The sequence below is a fragment of the Eleutherodactylus coqui genome, chromosome 4 (genome assembly GCF_035609145.1).
Source record: "Eleutherodactylus coqui strain aEleCoq1 chromosome 4, aEleCoq1.hap1, whole genome shotgun sequence".
Lineage (NCBI taxonomy): Eukaryota > Metazoa > Chordata > Amphibia > Anura > Eleutherodactylidae > Eleutherodactylus > Eleutherodactylus coqui.
This window is the reverse complement of record NC_089840.1, coordinates 71,710,012-71,723,724: the sequence shown is the minus strand read 5'-3', so window position 1 is coordinate 71,723,724 and position 13,713 is coordinate 71,710,012. Positions and strand designations below refer to the sequence as shown.

The 13,713-nt window shown below is 44.0% G+C and overlaps 1 protein-coding gene across 1 annotated transcript in view; it reads left to right on the top strand.

Annotated features, from left to right (window-relative positions):
- The window catches only part of NLK (nemo like kinase), a 145,403-nt gene that overhangs the window by 69,010 nt on the left and 62,680 nt on the right, over nt 1–13,713 (top strand). Inside the window, exon 2 of the mRNA XM_066599640.1 lies at nt 1,131–1,260. Coding sequence (XP_066455737.1) covers nt 1,131–1,260 — 130 coding nt within the window. The remainder of the gene's footprint in view (nt 1–1,130; nt 1,261–13,713) is intronic.

Below are 13,713 nucleotides of genomic sequence, written 5' to 3'. Positions count from 1 at the left end.
ACTGATTTCAATGGGAGTGAAGACTTCTATTATACTTCCGGCCTTGACCACTAATGAAGACGTTCAGCCAGCTGTCAGTGCGGTGGGGCTGGAGGATCAGCTGTGATCATTAGTAGCAGAGCCCAGCAAAATCAACTATTGATGACCTATCGTAAGGGGAGGTCATCAATGGTAAAAGCCAAGAATACCCCCTTAATGTGTGGGTTGGGATCCATTTGACTTAGTTTTCTTGTAAAAGAGTGACAATGTTGATTTGGTTGGGGGGGCTGGTGAGACTTCAGCCGAATAAAGGGGCAGAAATCCTGATACGCGTTTTTCTGACTCTTTGGGAAAGGCTGGATTAGATGCACGCACAATAATCTATCATTAGCGTCATTGCTCCTGTTCTCCCGGCAGGCTTTGTTTACATGGCTGCAGCGTGACATGCCCATATACCAGCATGACTGCTGCAGCCAATCCCTGGCCTCAACGGTGTATGGAACGAAGCTATTGATTGACTGCAGCAGTCTTGTGGGTGTATGGGTACGTCCGCTGTAGCCATGTACACAGAGTCCGGTTGGGAGAAGCGGAACGCCGTCGCTCTATTGTCTGCCTGGGTATCGAATTGGTGAATATAGCTTCTTTCCTTGTGACGAAACACTTCCTGCATTTACAAAAACACTTTTAGATCGGGAACAACCCCTTAATTGTCACTATACGTACTTGGGTATTTAGATTACTGCTCACACATTGTAAACTTGGAGGACTTGTGATCTGCATGGAGAGCCCGTTAATGCCAAGAAGACTTGTGTGTAATGTACAGCCGAGGATACTCGTAAGGTTACGGCTTATTGATGAGGGTCGGGGAACAGCTTATTTTCTGAAGACCCTTTGAATAAAAAGGATTAAAAGTCAGTCTAGTGTTTGACCCTTACGATGTGTTCTTCTGACAGCCAACTGTAGTTTGTGTTGACTTGTAAAGTTAAATTCCATTTTCCGTGGTGATCGGACGATTGATTTTAATTTCGTTCCGTTTGTCTAAAAGTCCCTGAAACGGACTGGCTTTTGGATGCAACTTTTTGTCTATCAATGTTTTTGAAATTCCAGATCTGTCACTTTTTTTCATTATATCTTCTTCCTTTCATTTTTAGGTCTGTAACAGATCCACGAGATGGAAAGAGAGTTGCTCTCAAAAAGATGCCCAACGTCTTCCAGAATCTAGTCTCTTGCAAAAGGGTCTTCCGAGAATTGAAGATGTTGTGTTTTTTTAAGCATGACAATGTAAGTAAGCAACTTATATCTTACTTTTCTTTTATAGGGGTTTTCAGATGCGTATTTATCACCAACCTTCAGGTTAAAGGGGTTTTCATGGCTAAAACTATTGATTACAGATCATCAGGATAGATCATCAATAATTGATTACCACTCGGAATCCCTAGCGATCAACTGATCATCTGACACGCTGTAAGTGCAGCGGTGGCCGGAGCAGGAAGTGTCACAGGCGGCTTCAGTTCCATTCAAATCAGTGTCTCCTTGAGAATTCCATCTCCGACCTTGAGGATGATTTCCAGCCTCGCTGGAATGGCAACAGGCCGGTCGGTGATCAATGAGAATAGGTCATCAATAATATTTGTCTGGAAGACCCCTTTAAGTTTATAAATGTATTGTCTCCTACTGTCTTACGACATTTATTGAAGAGCAGTGCAGAGATATCAGTTTTTTAATCGTTACGCATTCATGACCATAGAGGGAGTCCCAAGCGGATTTCCTGTTTTATGCGTAACAGGGCATATGAACAGGAGTTGCCTTCTTGGCAGAACCACTTTTAAACAAGTGCCAATCGACTTGCTGTGGTGTTGACCGGCATTCTTTTATGTCTAAGGGCGGGCTTGATTTGCGGAATCAGCATGGGTCCCCACAAATCCGCAATTCGGGCTGCCCATGGGGGAAACGTAGACATTCGCAAATAAATTAGAGCATGCGGATTTGATTTGCTGATCTTTGGATGAGGAATCAAATCGCAGGATGCTCTATTTCAGTGCGGTTCCTGCATGGACTGCTTCCAACCAAAGCCATCCGATCTGCGGCCTGTCCACCGATGCGCGCCGGCCGGTGCTTCTTCACGCATCCACAGACCAGAAAATGGAAGATCCGGACAGGTACGCATTGTTCTCAGCCGCAGGCAGACCGGATTCTGCTGCAGGCTCCCATCGGGTCGTGGTCATTGTTTATCTGTTCGAGTAAAAAAGAGCCTGCAGTGTGTAAGCCACTTAAAAATTGATCAGTGTTTGTAATTTTGGTCTGGAGTTTGGCCATTTTTGAGCCCTCGTCTCGGGTTTGAGAAGCCGTGGTCTACACAAGTAACATCTTAGGTGATGGCCACTAACGGCAGCGGGTACATGGCCCGTAAAAGTGGTCACCCAGACCTTGAGTGACGCCAATGTGCATCAGTTAGGGTAGAACATTTTGAAGTTATAACAATATACACATTTGCTGTTCTACAAGAAAAAAGTTGGCTGACTTTCTCATCGGGGACTAGGATATACTACGTATCGCAGCTGTTCCTTCCCTTTCCAGCTTTGTAGCTCATTAAGATTTTTGAATATTTCATTCTTTGAGTAAGAAAATAATTGTATTGAATTTTGTGTTTATTATCCAAAGGCGGAATATAAACGGTTCCAGTGAAACGCGTCTTACCGCCAGAGGAGATGGACGTGTTCTGCGTCTGACTAGTTACCGCTCGCAGTGCTGTATTCTTCATTTATTAGATTACTCGAGCCTCACAAAGTTCTCATCTTCATTTTTCTCCTTCTCATTTTTAATTAATTTGTTTTCGGCGTTGTTTAGCCTCTTGCTTCTTGTTTCCCATCTCTCACAATCCCAGGTTTGCCATTCTTCTGTTAGCTTTGTATTATTGAGTAGCAACAGCTGGGCCTTAATCTGCATAAAAATATTTGCGCATGGTTTTAACACAATATTATCCATACTTCTACCTTTGTGAAGAAACAAAAATGATCAATACAAGAGAGCGGCTGCCATGTTTGTGTGAACCTTTCTAGTCCCTTCATTACAGGGTGTTTAGTTAAGCGGAGGAGCAACTATTATGCTTCAGTGCTCATCGGTTAGGTTATTTATGCAGTGGCGGTATTCCCTGTCCTATAGCTTTGCCTTATGCAACTGTAAAGCCATGCAATGACTAGCATGGACCACTGGCTACCAGGACCAAAAAGGGGTATACCGGGTAGTATAGTGGATTTTTAAAAAATGTCCCACGGGGTTGGATCGCAGAATCTGCTCCATGTTCATGTACAGTAAAGTATGCCGATGTGTTCATCTGACGGAATTGAAAAAGGACAGTCTTTTGGCCTCCTTTTGGGTAATGAAGGCCCATGGACAAGTTTTCCAAGAGATTTCCCCACGCATATACAGGTTAATGGCCATACGTTTATTTTAGATGTGTTGTGGCCAACCAGAGAACATGGAGATACATTTTACGCCCAGCAAAGCTGATTGAACAGAGTGGTGGTTGGCAACAGCTATTGGTATAAAGTAGATCGGGTCAACTTTTTAAAGAGGTTTTCCATTTTAAAAACTGGATTTCTAAAATAAATCCAAATATGTTAACAGTTAAAGGTTACTTTACCTGTCCTCGGCGATCAGCTCTTCAATCTGCCTGGTCTGTGTTGACAGCAGAGGTAAGGTGACTGCCGCCTGCCAATCAGTGGCCAAAGTGTCACCATTCTGAACTCTGGAAGCACTGATGCCAGGAGAACGGGTGATGATGCTTTGGCCACTGGGTGGCAGGTCATTGGGCTTCTGTCCAGAGGATCAAGGGGCAGCAGCGCTAGATCGTTGGCTGGAGGACGAGTAAGCGCTGTTAAAACAATAAAACTGACTTTTTAAAATTTTATATGTAAATGAGTAAGTTTGTAATCATAAAGACCCTTAAATTGTAGGTTTCACCTTTTGAAAGTCTTAAGGCCTCATTCACGTCTGTGTTGGAGGTCTGCAAAATTTACTTGGGGGGGGGGGGGGGGGTGATTAGTGCAGCAGCGCTACTTTTTAATTTTTTTCTGGTAAAATGCTGGAAGCCACGATGGAAACCTGATGGACCCCGTTAGTCATTCGGGTATGTCCGGCTTAGGGGGAATCCGGGACCTCCATCGGTTTCATTTTTCTGCTCCTGTAACTGAGCAGAAGTGTAACTGGCGCTGTGAAGGAGGCCCAACGCCTGTTCTGCTGAGCTCATAAAGCAGATTATAGAAGTGCTGAGATGGCATTACTCTGAAATACAAGCAAAGCTTCATCCAGGCTTCTGCTACAGGTGATGAATTAGTGGCTCTGGGACTGGATGCTGTGGTATACCTTGGTAAATCTGCTTTCACACCTGTATTGGGGCTCACTTCAGGATGTCCGGCTCTGTTTTTGGAGGCGAGGAACTGATATAAAATGGAAAAAAGGAACCCCCCCCCCGCCCTTTTTAATTTAAAGGGGGTTTCAATAAAAGGGAAACCACATGTAAAGTCTTCCTCTTGCATCTTGATTCTGTCAACTTTCCATTTTTGGGCAGAAAAATCACGCGACAGAGCGCTGTTTTTCTCTTTTATAAAAAAAAAAAGAAAGGGAAAAACGGAATCCTGGTGGAATGTAAGCAAAAGGAAGCCTTTTAAGGTTGTTTTTTGAAAAAAATTTTATTTCACATTCTCTCCTCCTAAAATGGAGCAGAGACATAAACCCTGAACTGAGCCCTAACGTAGGTTTTCACATGACCGAGAAAATCGTGTGAAATTTGTGCGTTGCGAAACGCCTGAATATGAACCTCATCGCGGCATGCCCTCGCATCGCACCCCCCAATGTCTTCAATGGGGCCGGCAAAGCATTGCACTGTGTGCCAGGTGCGCGTGATGCAATGACAGGTTTCGCATTGAAAACTATCTCCCCAAAGTAATGGAAGGCGGTTTTAGCACAAATATGCCTCTCATCCGTGGGGATATCGCATGTTGGCGAGCGCAATATTGGGGCGGAGTTTCATGGCAAATATTGCACTCGGCTTTGTGAAATTAGTTTGACTGCCCTTTTTTTTTTTGTGTTAGCACTTTTTTTTTCTTTACATCTTTTTAGCAAATGTTTAATGAAGGCAAAAACAAATCTTGCCACCTTCCCATTTTCCCTTCATGACAAATACTGCTAGATGGCACCAGATTCTATGAGCGTATCATTGCCGCACGAGGTAGTGATCACATGTGTCCCGCAATCCCGTGTTTAATAAGTGGCTGTAAAAGTGCTGCCCATAAAGTCTGCCAGGAGATATAAAACTCCTATAGGACACAGCAAATTGGCTTCTGCTGGTGGATGTGCTCAAATACTCATGGTTAACTAAAGCATGTAGTGATGAGCGAGCATACCCGCTAAGGGCAATTGCTCGAGCGAGCATTGCCCTTAGCGAGTACCTGCCCGCTCGAGAGAAAAGGTTCGGCTGCCAGCGGCGGGCAGGGAGCGGCAGGGGAGAGCGGGCGGAACGGAGGGGAGATCTCTCTCTCCATATCTTCCCCCCCCCCCCACTCCCCCTGCTCACTGCAGCAACTCACCTGTCAAGCTCGCTCAAGCAATTGCCCTTAGTGAGTATGCTCGCTCATCACTAAAAGCATGCCCTTAAAGGGAACCCGTTGTGTTGATCATGCAGTCTGATCGGTGGGCAGCTTTTATAGGGCACGATAAACTGGAAAAGTTTTACTGGAAAAGATTCAGTAGAACGTAAAAATCATTTATAATTCCTGCTCCTTCGGGTTTAAGAGTCCAGTGGGCAGCTTTACTAGAGGGACAACCTTCTGTTTATCAGTGTAGATAGAGAGAACTGTCATTCATAGGACCGCCCACTGGACTCCTAAGCCTAGAATGTTTGTTTTTTTCATTACTGCTCAGTTTTACTGAACTTTTCCCCACAAACCTATAGATCAGTCTGCGCCTTCTTGTACTCTATAACAATCAGTCTACAGATTGGACTGCTTCTTAAATGTGACAGGTTCTCTTTAAAGGGGTTGTCTGTTTAGACAGTCCATTTTTGTGTACACTATTGGGAGGAATTCTTTAGATTAAATCGGCGTCCTGAATGCAGGGAGCCCTTTATGTTAATGCAGTAAAGAGCAACTTTAAAAAAATCTTTCTGGAGGACTGAGCACATTATGTAAAGTCCATTGACTTCATAAGACGTGTGTAATGCTTCACTTCTCCTGTGATGGCACTGTAGGCGATTATTGAAAACTTACTTCCAGATTACCCCTCATTGCTGAGGTCCCAGCTGGGAAACCGTTTATTTTGGGAGACCCTTTTTTAACCAAAAAATGCTAAGGTAATTTTAACCCGTTCATGCCCAATGGTATGCAGTTATGTCCCGGGCACGCAGGGTTTGTATGGAGTGGAATCCGAGCCGATCCCACTCCATACACATCAGGCGCTAGAGGTCTTTGACAGAAGACATACACCTGCAATTGTCCTGATCAGCATTCACACGGACCGTGGCTGTTAACCTTTTAATTCTGACAGTGGCATTTAAATGTCCTCATCAGTGTTCGGAAGTCCTGAACAGCCCTTAAAGATGAGATCGAGAGGTGTACCATTCAGTCGCCATGACAAACTGGGGCTGCCAAGCCCCCACAGCTGCCATTTCTGATTGCCTGTGGCACGTCTTGATACACTGCGTGTCAGAACATGGTATAATGCAATACTATGGTATTGTATTATACTGTAAGAGCAATCAAACGATTGCAAGTTGAAGTCCCTCTGGGGACTAAAAAAATGCATCATTAAAACGCCCTTCACACGGGCGTATTTGTGAACGCAAAATTTGCGCGCACAATACACAGAATACACCCCATTGATTTTCAGTGGGTTCATTCATATGTGTGTATTTTTTTTCTGTACATTTCAATTGCGCAAAAAAACAAAACTATCTACGCGCCAAAGGTCCCAACAGAAGTCAATTGGTTGTGCACAAATGCTCGCACAATACACAAGGCGATGCATAATTCTGCTGGGAAAAACACATCTGGAACTCATTACATGAATTGGCCATTTCAATCGGTGCCTCTTTGTTTGACATGTGCAAATGAACATGCCCTATGTGTGGAAAAAGTACAGTAAAATACGCCGGTACGTGCTAAAAAACAAACATGCAAAACGTTGTTCAGTGCGCAAATGTGTTGCGCTGAGGCAAATGCGCATATGCTCATGTAAAATGGGGCTAAGTTCCCTCTCTTTGGAGTATGCGTCCCCATTGTGGACATGGAAGCCTTCAGTAGTTCGGCCATGAGGTCCTAGACCTGTGCCGGCAGGGGGTCTGCATTAATAAATAAATAAATAAAAAAAGCCTGAACAGCTGATTCTTATGAATTACAAAAGTCTGTGTTGAATTAAAAAGTAATGGAATTAGTGATATTTTAAACTAAATAATAAAGATAATTCCCATTTCTCTGTGGTTTTAAAGAGCTCTGTGTCTCTTGCCTGCTCAAAAAATCCCTGAAGTGGATGATGTTTTTTCCATCTATGCTTCTGAGATTGCAGTTCCATCAAGGACATTATAGGGAAACAATGAGTGAAGTTTTAAGGCGGCTAAACCATTGAAAATCCAAACCAAGGAAGGATTAAACCACTGTAAAGCCAAGAAAGAACTAAACCACTGAAAAGCCAAGAAAGAACTAAACCACTGAAAAGCCAAGAAAGAACTAAACCACTGAAATGCCAAGAAAGAACTAAACCACTGAAATGCCAAGAAAGAACTAAACCACTGAAGAGCCAAGAAAGAACTAAACCACTGAAGAGCCAAGAAAGAACTAAACCACTGAAGAGCCAAGAAAGAACTAAACCACTGAAGAGCCAAGAAAGAACTAAACCACTGAAGAGCCAAGAAAGAACTAAACCGCTGAAGAGCCAAGAAAGCACTAAACCGCTGAAGAGCCAAGAAAGCACTAAACCGCTGAAGAGCCAAGAAAGCACTAAACCGCTGAAGAGCCAAGAAAGCACTAAACCGCTGAAGAGCCAAGAAAGCACTAAACCGCTGAAGAGCCAAGAAAGCACTAAACCGCTGAAGAGCCAAGAAAGCACTAAACCGCTGAAGAGCCAAGAAAGCACTAAACCGCTGAAGAGCCAAGAAAGCACTAAACCGCTGAAGAGCCAAGAAAGCACTAAACCGCTGAAGAGCCAAGAAAGCACTAAACCGCTGAAGAGCCAAGAAAGCACTAAACCGCTGAAGAGCCAAGAAAGCACTAAACCGCTGAAGAGCCAAGAAAGCACTAAACCGCTGAAGAGCCAAGAAAGCACTAAACCGCTGAAGAGCCAAGAAAGCACTAAACCGCTGAAGAGCCAAGAAAGCACTAAACCGCTGAAGAGCCAAGAAAGCACTAAACCGCTGAAGAGCTGAGGGAGGACTGTAAATTCCATATTTATCATTGGATTTTTATGTAGTTCTTAACTTTTAGACACAGGAGGCATTTAGTAAAGACTGATGACCTTATGCCAGTCTTTAGTAGCAGTGCGCGGGTGTAAATGCGCCAAATTTATTGACAGGTGCACTTCCCTTAATAAATTTGTATCTTTGTCCAGTCTGTGCACCAGAAAGACTAATCTGTGCCAGCTATAGGGTGACAGATATACACCCTAATTTACTCCAGTTTTTAGTGTAAATTATAGTAAGTCATTTTCCATAAAAGTTTTTTGAGTGGAATAAAAATGAAGGAAAAAAATGCCAATTTTTGTGCAGCAAGTTGACTAAGCGCTCTTACCCACTTGCTATTTTTTTAACGTGGGACATGTCAATAGGACTTCCTAATGTTAAAAGCGCATCGCAAAAATCGCAAAGCAAAAACTTGCGATGCGTTTTTAACATTAGAAAGTCCCATTGCCAATCGCGTTTAAAAAAAACGCAACGTTAAGAAAACGCAAGTGGGTAGGAGCCCTAAGGTCGCGCTCACGCGAAATGTGTGCTGGCGTGCCGTGCAAGAGCACACAGCAAGTAGACAATGAAATGCGTCGTGTCGCCAATCCACAGAACTATCTTGCCGTGTATGTGCGAGTACACAAAAAAAACTCACAGGTGTGAGAAGCCCAATGCAAATTAATGGACTATTGGCATTACGTGTTCGGGGAAAAATGTGTGCACGACAATTACACCCGTGTGAGACCGATATAAAAAATATATATATATAAAATCTTTTTACAACACTATACTACACAAGATCCTGCATATCTGTGGAAAAAACATTAATCATCGCTTCGCCTCCTAATTCCAAATGTTACATGAGACAGCTGCCTGAATGACATGTCTCTGACGTACCATATATTGGCAGAGTGGAATCCAGGACGCGGAGCACGAGATGAGTGTATAATACATCATCGCTGGATCATAAACTCAGGCATTTTTGGTAATGCAAGTAAACTGAAAAGTTATTTTAATACCTACATTGGGATTAATGACAGCTAAAAACTTAATCTAACAACTTTAAAGTGTATACATGAGAAATAACACGATCTGTCCATTTTATGACTCGTAGCCTGCATTTATCACCAGTTCTCCCCTCTGCAGGGTGTAGATCTAATTTTCAGTTCTCTCTGAACTGTTGGGAGAAGCCTGCTGTTTTGTCTTCTATACACTGAACATGGAGAAAACCGTACATTCTGCTCAATGTAATACACACAAAACTGCATTTATGAGGATGCTGGCGTAGTACTGAGCAGTGTAGATGTGGTATCAGTAGGGACTGTCGAGCAGTAAATGGCTCACCATTAGCCCTAGCAGCCAGGTTTGTGTGAGTGTCTGCCTCCTGCTCTGTCCCACCCCGCATCCTCTTCTCTTCATATACATCTATGGCCAGCATGAGTTCTCATCATCCTCCTCCACTTTCTGTTGTCTGTTAACATAGTAACAGAAGTCTTTTTTCAGCTTAACTTACTTTATTGTTAGCTGTTTAGTCGTTTACGACCCTAAAGGCGAGCTCCCTCCATGTTTTTCGGTTTTGCACTGCTTCTTTCACTTGTGATATCCATGCCAGTATCAGCCATCATGTTTGGCGGCCGGGTCTTCTTTTGCCATTGATATGTCCAAGCATTAGATTTTTCCTACTTGTAACCTACTTTGTCCATCTAGTTCAGCCTATGACTCCCCCACCCTACCCACCATGTTGATCCAGAGGAAGGCAAGAAAAACTACATGAGATAAAAACAAATTTTCCTCATTTAGGGGGAAAAAAAATTCTGTCGTGATTCAAAATCTGGCAATCAGAGTAAATCTCCGGACCAACAACCCTTCTGAAGTAATTAGTGACTACAACATAGTATTGTAACACTCAGGGTGTCCAGGCCAATCTTATGCTTCTAGAAGTTTAAACAACCTTCTTTCCTCTAGATGTAGAGGGCGCCCCCTTGTCGCAGTCCTGGGTATAAATAGATGATGGGAGAGATCTCTGTATTATCTTATAATATATTTGCACATAGCTATTCGCCCCTCAACTGTCATTTTTCTAAGCGAAATAACCTTTCTGGGTATTGTAGTCCACCCATTCAATTTATTGCCCACTTTTGATCCTGTTCAAACCGTATGTCCTTCCACAATATCCCATGTGTGGTCTCACCAGTCACTTGTAAAGAGGAAGAACAATGTTCTCATCATGTGCCCCTAGACCTCTTGATGCACCCCATGATCCTATTTGCCTTTGCAGCAGCTGCCTGACATTGGTTGCTTCAGTTGAGCTAAAATCCACAAGTCCGTTTTGCCCAATGGTTTCCCATTTATTGTGTAATGGTGACATGCATTTCCTCTGCCCATGTGCAGAACCTTACATTAATCAATGTTAAACCTCATTTGCAACTTTTTTGCTGAATTCTCCAACTTATCCAGATCCATTTGGAACCGCATACTGTCCTTTGCAGATGATACAAACTATGCAAAGTAATTGCCATGAAAATATTAGATATTTTACTGTGCAATCCTTCTACCAGGTCATTAAAAATGTAAAAAGAATAGGGTCCAGTATTTCTCTCTCTGGTACCCTACCAGTAACCCAATCAGAGTAGTACAATTAATAGCCAGTCCCTCTGCTTTCTATCACTGAGCTAGTTCCTTACCCCCTTACACATAATCTCGCCCAGACAAAGCATTATCATGTTATATACCGACCTTTTATGTGGCACAGTATCAAACGCTTTGGAAAAGTCCAGGATACACAAGATCCAATGATTCTCCCTGGTCCAGCCTAGAACGTACCTCCTCGTAGAAGCTGATCAGGTTGGTTTGACAGGAGCGACCCCTCATAAACCCATGCTGATATTATACAACTATTGCCATTTGGGTACTCCAGGATGGCATCTCTTAGAAACCCTTCAAACATTTTACCCACAATAGAAGACTAACTGGCCTGTAGTTTCTGGGTTCACTTTTTTAAACCCTTTTTGAATATTGGCATCACATTGGCTGTGTGCCAATCCAGTGGAACCAGACCCCATTACTGAAGAATCCTTTAAGTAGAAGGAAAAATGGTCTGTTTATCATATTACTTAATTCCCTTTGAACCCGGGGGTGTATGTCATCAGGACTCGGCAATTTTGTCTTTTTTTTTTTTTTTTTTTTTTTAAGGCAGCTCTGCGTCCCTTCTTGTGTTAAACTAGCGGCATATAGTGGAGAGTTTACTTTATAACTCTACATTTCACCTATTCCCTTTTCCTCCGTGAATACACTGGAGAAAATATTTAACAGATTTTGCTTTTTCCTTATCGCTCTCTACAGAGTTTCCTACATTGTTTTTTTTAAGGGGCCAGTACTCTGTATTAATTTTTTTTTTTTAACTATTTATATAGATGAACAGTTTTTTAGGGTTCGTTTTACTCTTTTTGGCAATGAGTGTCAGTCTCCATTGTTGCTGCTTTTTCCATAATTTTTTTTTTCCCTTAAGTTTTTCGTGCTGCTTTTCTGGCTTCTTGTTTTAGTACTTTAAAGGGGTTGTCCCGCGGCAGCAAGTGGGTCTATACACTTCTGTATGGCCATATTAATGCACTTTGTAATGTACATTGTGCATTAATTATGAGCCATACAGAAGTTATAAAAAGTTTTTCACTTACCTGCTCCGTTGCTAGCGTCCTCGTTCCCATGGAGCCGACTAATTTTCGCCCTCCGATGGCCAAATTAGCCGCGCTTGCGCAGTCCGGGTCTTCTGCTTTCTTCAATGGGGCTCCGTGTAGCTCCGCCCCGTCACGTGCCGATTCCAGCCAATCAGGAGCCTGGAATCGGCAATGGACCGCACAGAAGAGCTGCGGTCCACGGAGGAAGAGGATCCTGGCGGCCATCTTCACCGGTAAGTATAGAAGTCACCGGAGCGCGGGGATTAAGGTAAGCGCTGAGCGGTTTTTTTTTTTTACGTCCCTGCATCGGGGTTGTCTCGCGCCGAACGGGGGGGGGGGGGGGGGGGGTTGAAAAAAAAACAAAAACGTTTTGGCGCGGGACAACCCCTTTAAACACTTTCTTTTTGCTGTTTGTTTACCCCTTTACATCTTCATTGAGCCACATTGGTTTTCCCCTATTCCTAATTCCTTTATGCCTGTAAGGTATGAACTGCTGACAGAGTATATAAGATGCTTCTTAAACCTTTCCCATTTATTGTCTGTACACTTATTTTGGAGGACATTGTCCGAGTCAATAAGGTTTAGGGCATCTCCAAGCCAATTGAACTTTGCCTTCCTAAAGTTCAGCATTTTCGTCGCTACTTATTGTATCTTGCCGCTAGCAGGAAAAACCTGGTGTAGTCAAGCTTGACAGGGGAGGAGGGTTTACACCCCCTGTACCTGATTGGCTGGACATCTGCCTTGGCTGCAGGTCCTGCCAGCCCATTAAGATGGTGCAGCTGCAATCCAGGCCGCCCAGCACCCCCGTTGCCTCCCGGCCTCCGCTCCAGCTGCGCATTGGGCCACCTTAAACCACTTCCCCGACGGTTGGCCAAAGTCGGCACCCCACTCTGTGATGCAGCTGCAATCCAGGATGCCCTGCACTTGCGATGCTTCCCGGCCCCCGCTGCAGCCGCGCATTGGCCCACCTGAAACCCCTTCCCGATGGTTGCTCACAAGCCGCCACCCTGCTCTGTGTAGAAGTGCAGACCGGGGTGGCCATGAGGGAGGCCAGAGGGCCGTGAAGCGGTTTTGCCGACTGCGCCACTGAAGGTGTCGGGAGCCTACTGCGCCGGGAGACTCAAACAGCAGCGGGCCACAAACAGCAGTACAGCCGGGGTACAGGTGGTTAGCTGCCGAAACAGAGCGCAGTTAACAGCCACGGAGGCAGTTTACCTCCTTCCAGGACCTTCACCTCTTGAGCCAATGGGAAGCTAGGGATGTGACAGTCTTTCCTCCTGTCAAACGCCTAGCTTCCGATGGCATCAAGATACAATTATATCGGGGTAAACCCCCCTAAACAGCTGTCTGCACCTGTGTAGCACATGGTACAGGTAGTATTTCAGAAAATACTACTTTTAGAGGTCCTTGTCTTAAAAATGATTGATTTTAGGGAACTAAAATGTGAGCTTAAGGACTTTCCACCTACATCTAACTTTACCATTAGTGCCAATGTGTACCATGACTGCTGAATCCTCACCAACCCCTAATGTGTCAAACCAATCTATGATGTGTTGAACTTGAGCGCCAGGAAGACAACACACGGACAATCCCGGTCTTTGTGACGGATTGCCCTGTTTTTCCCCATAA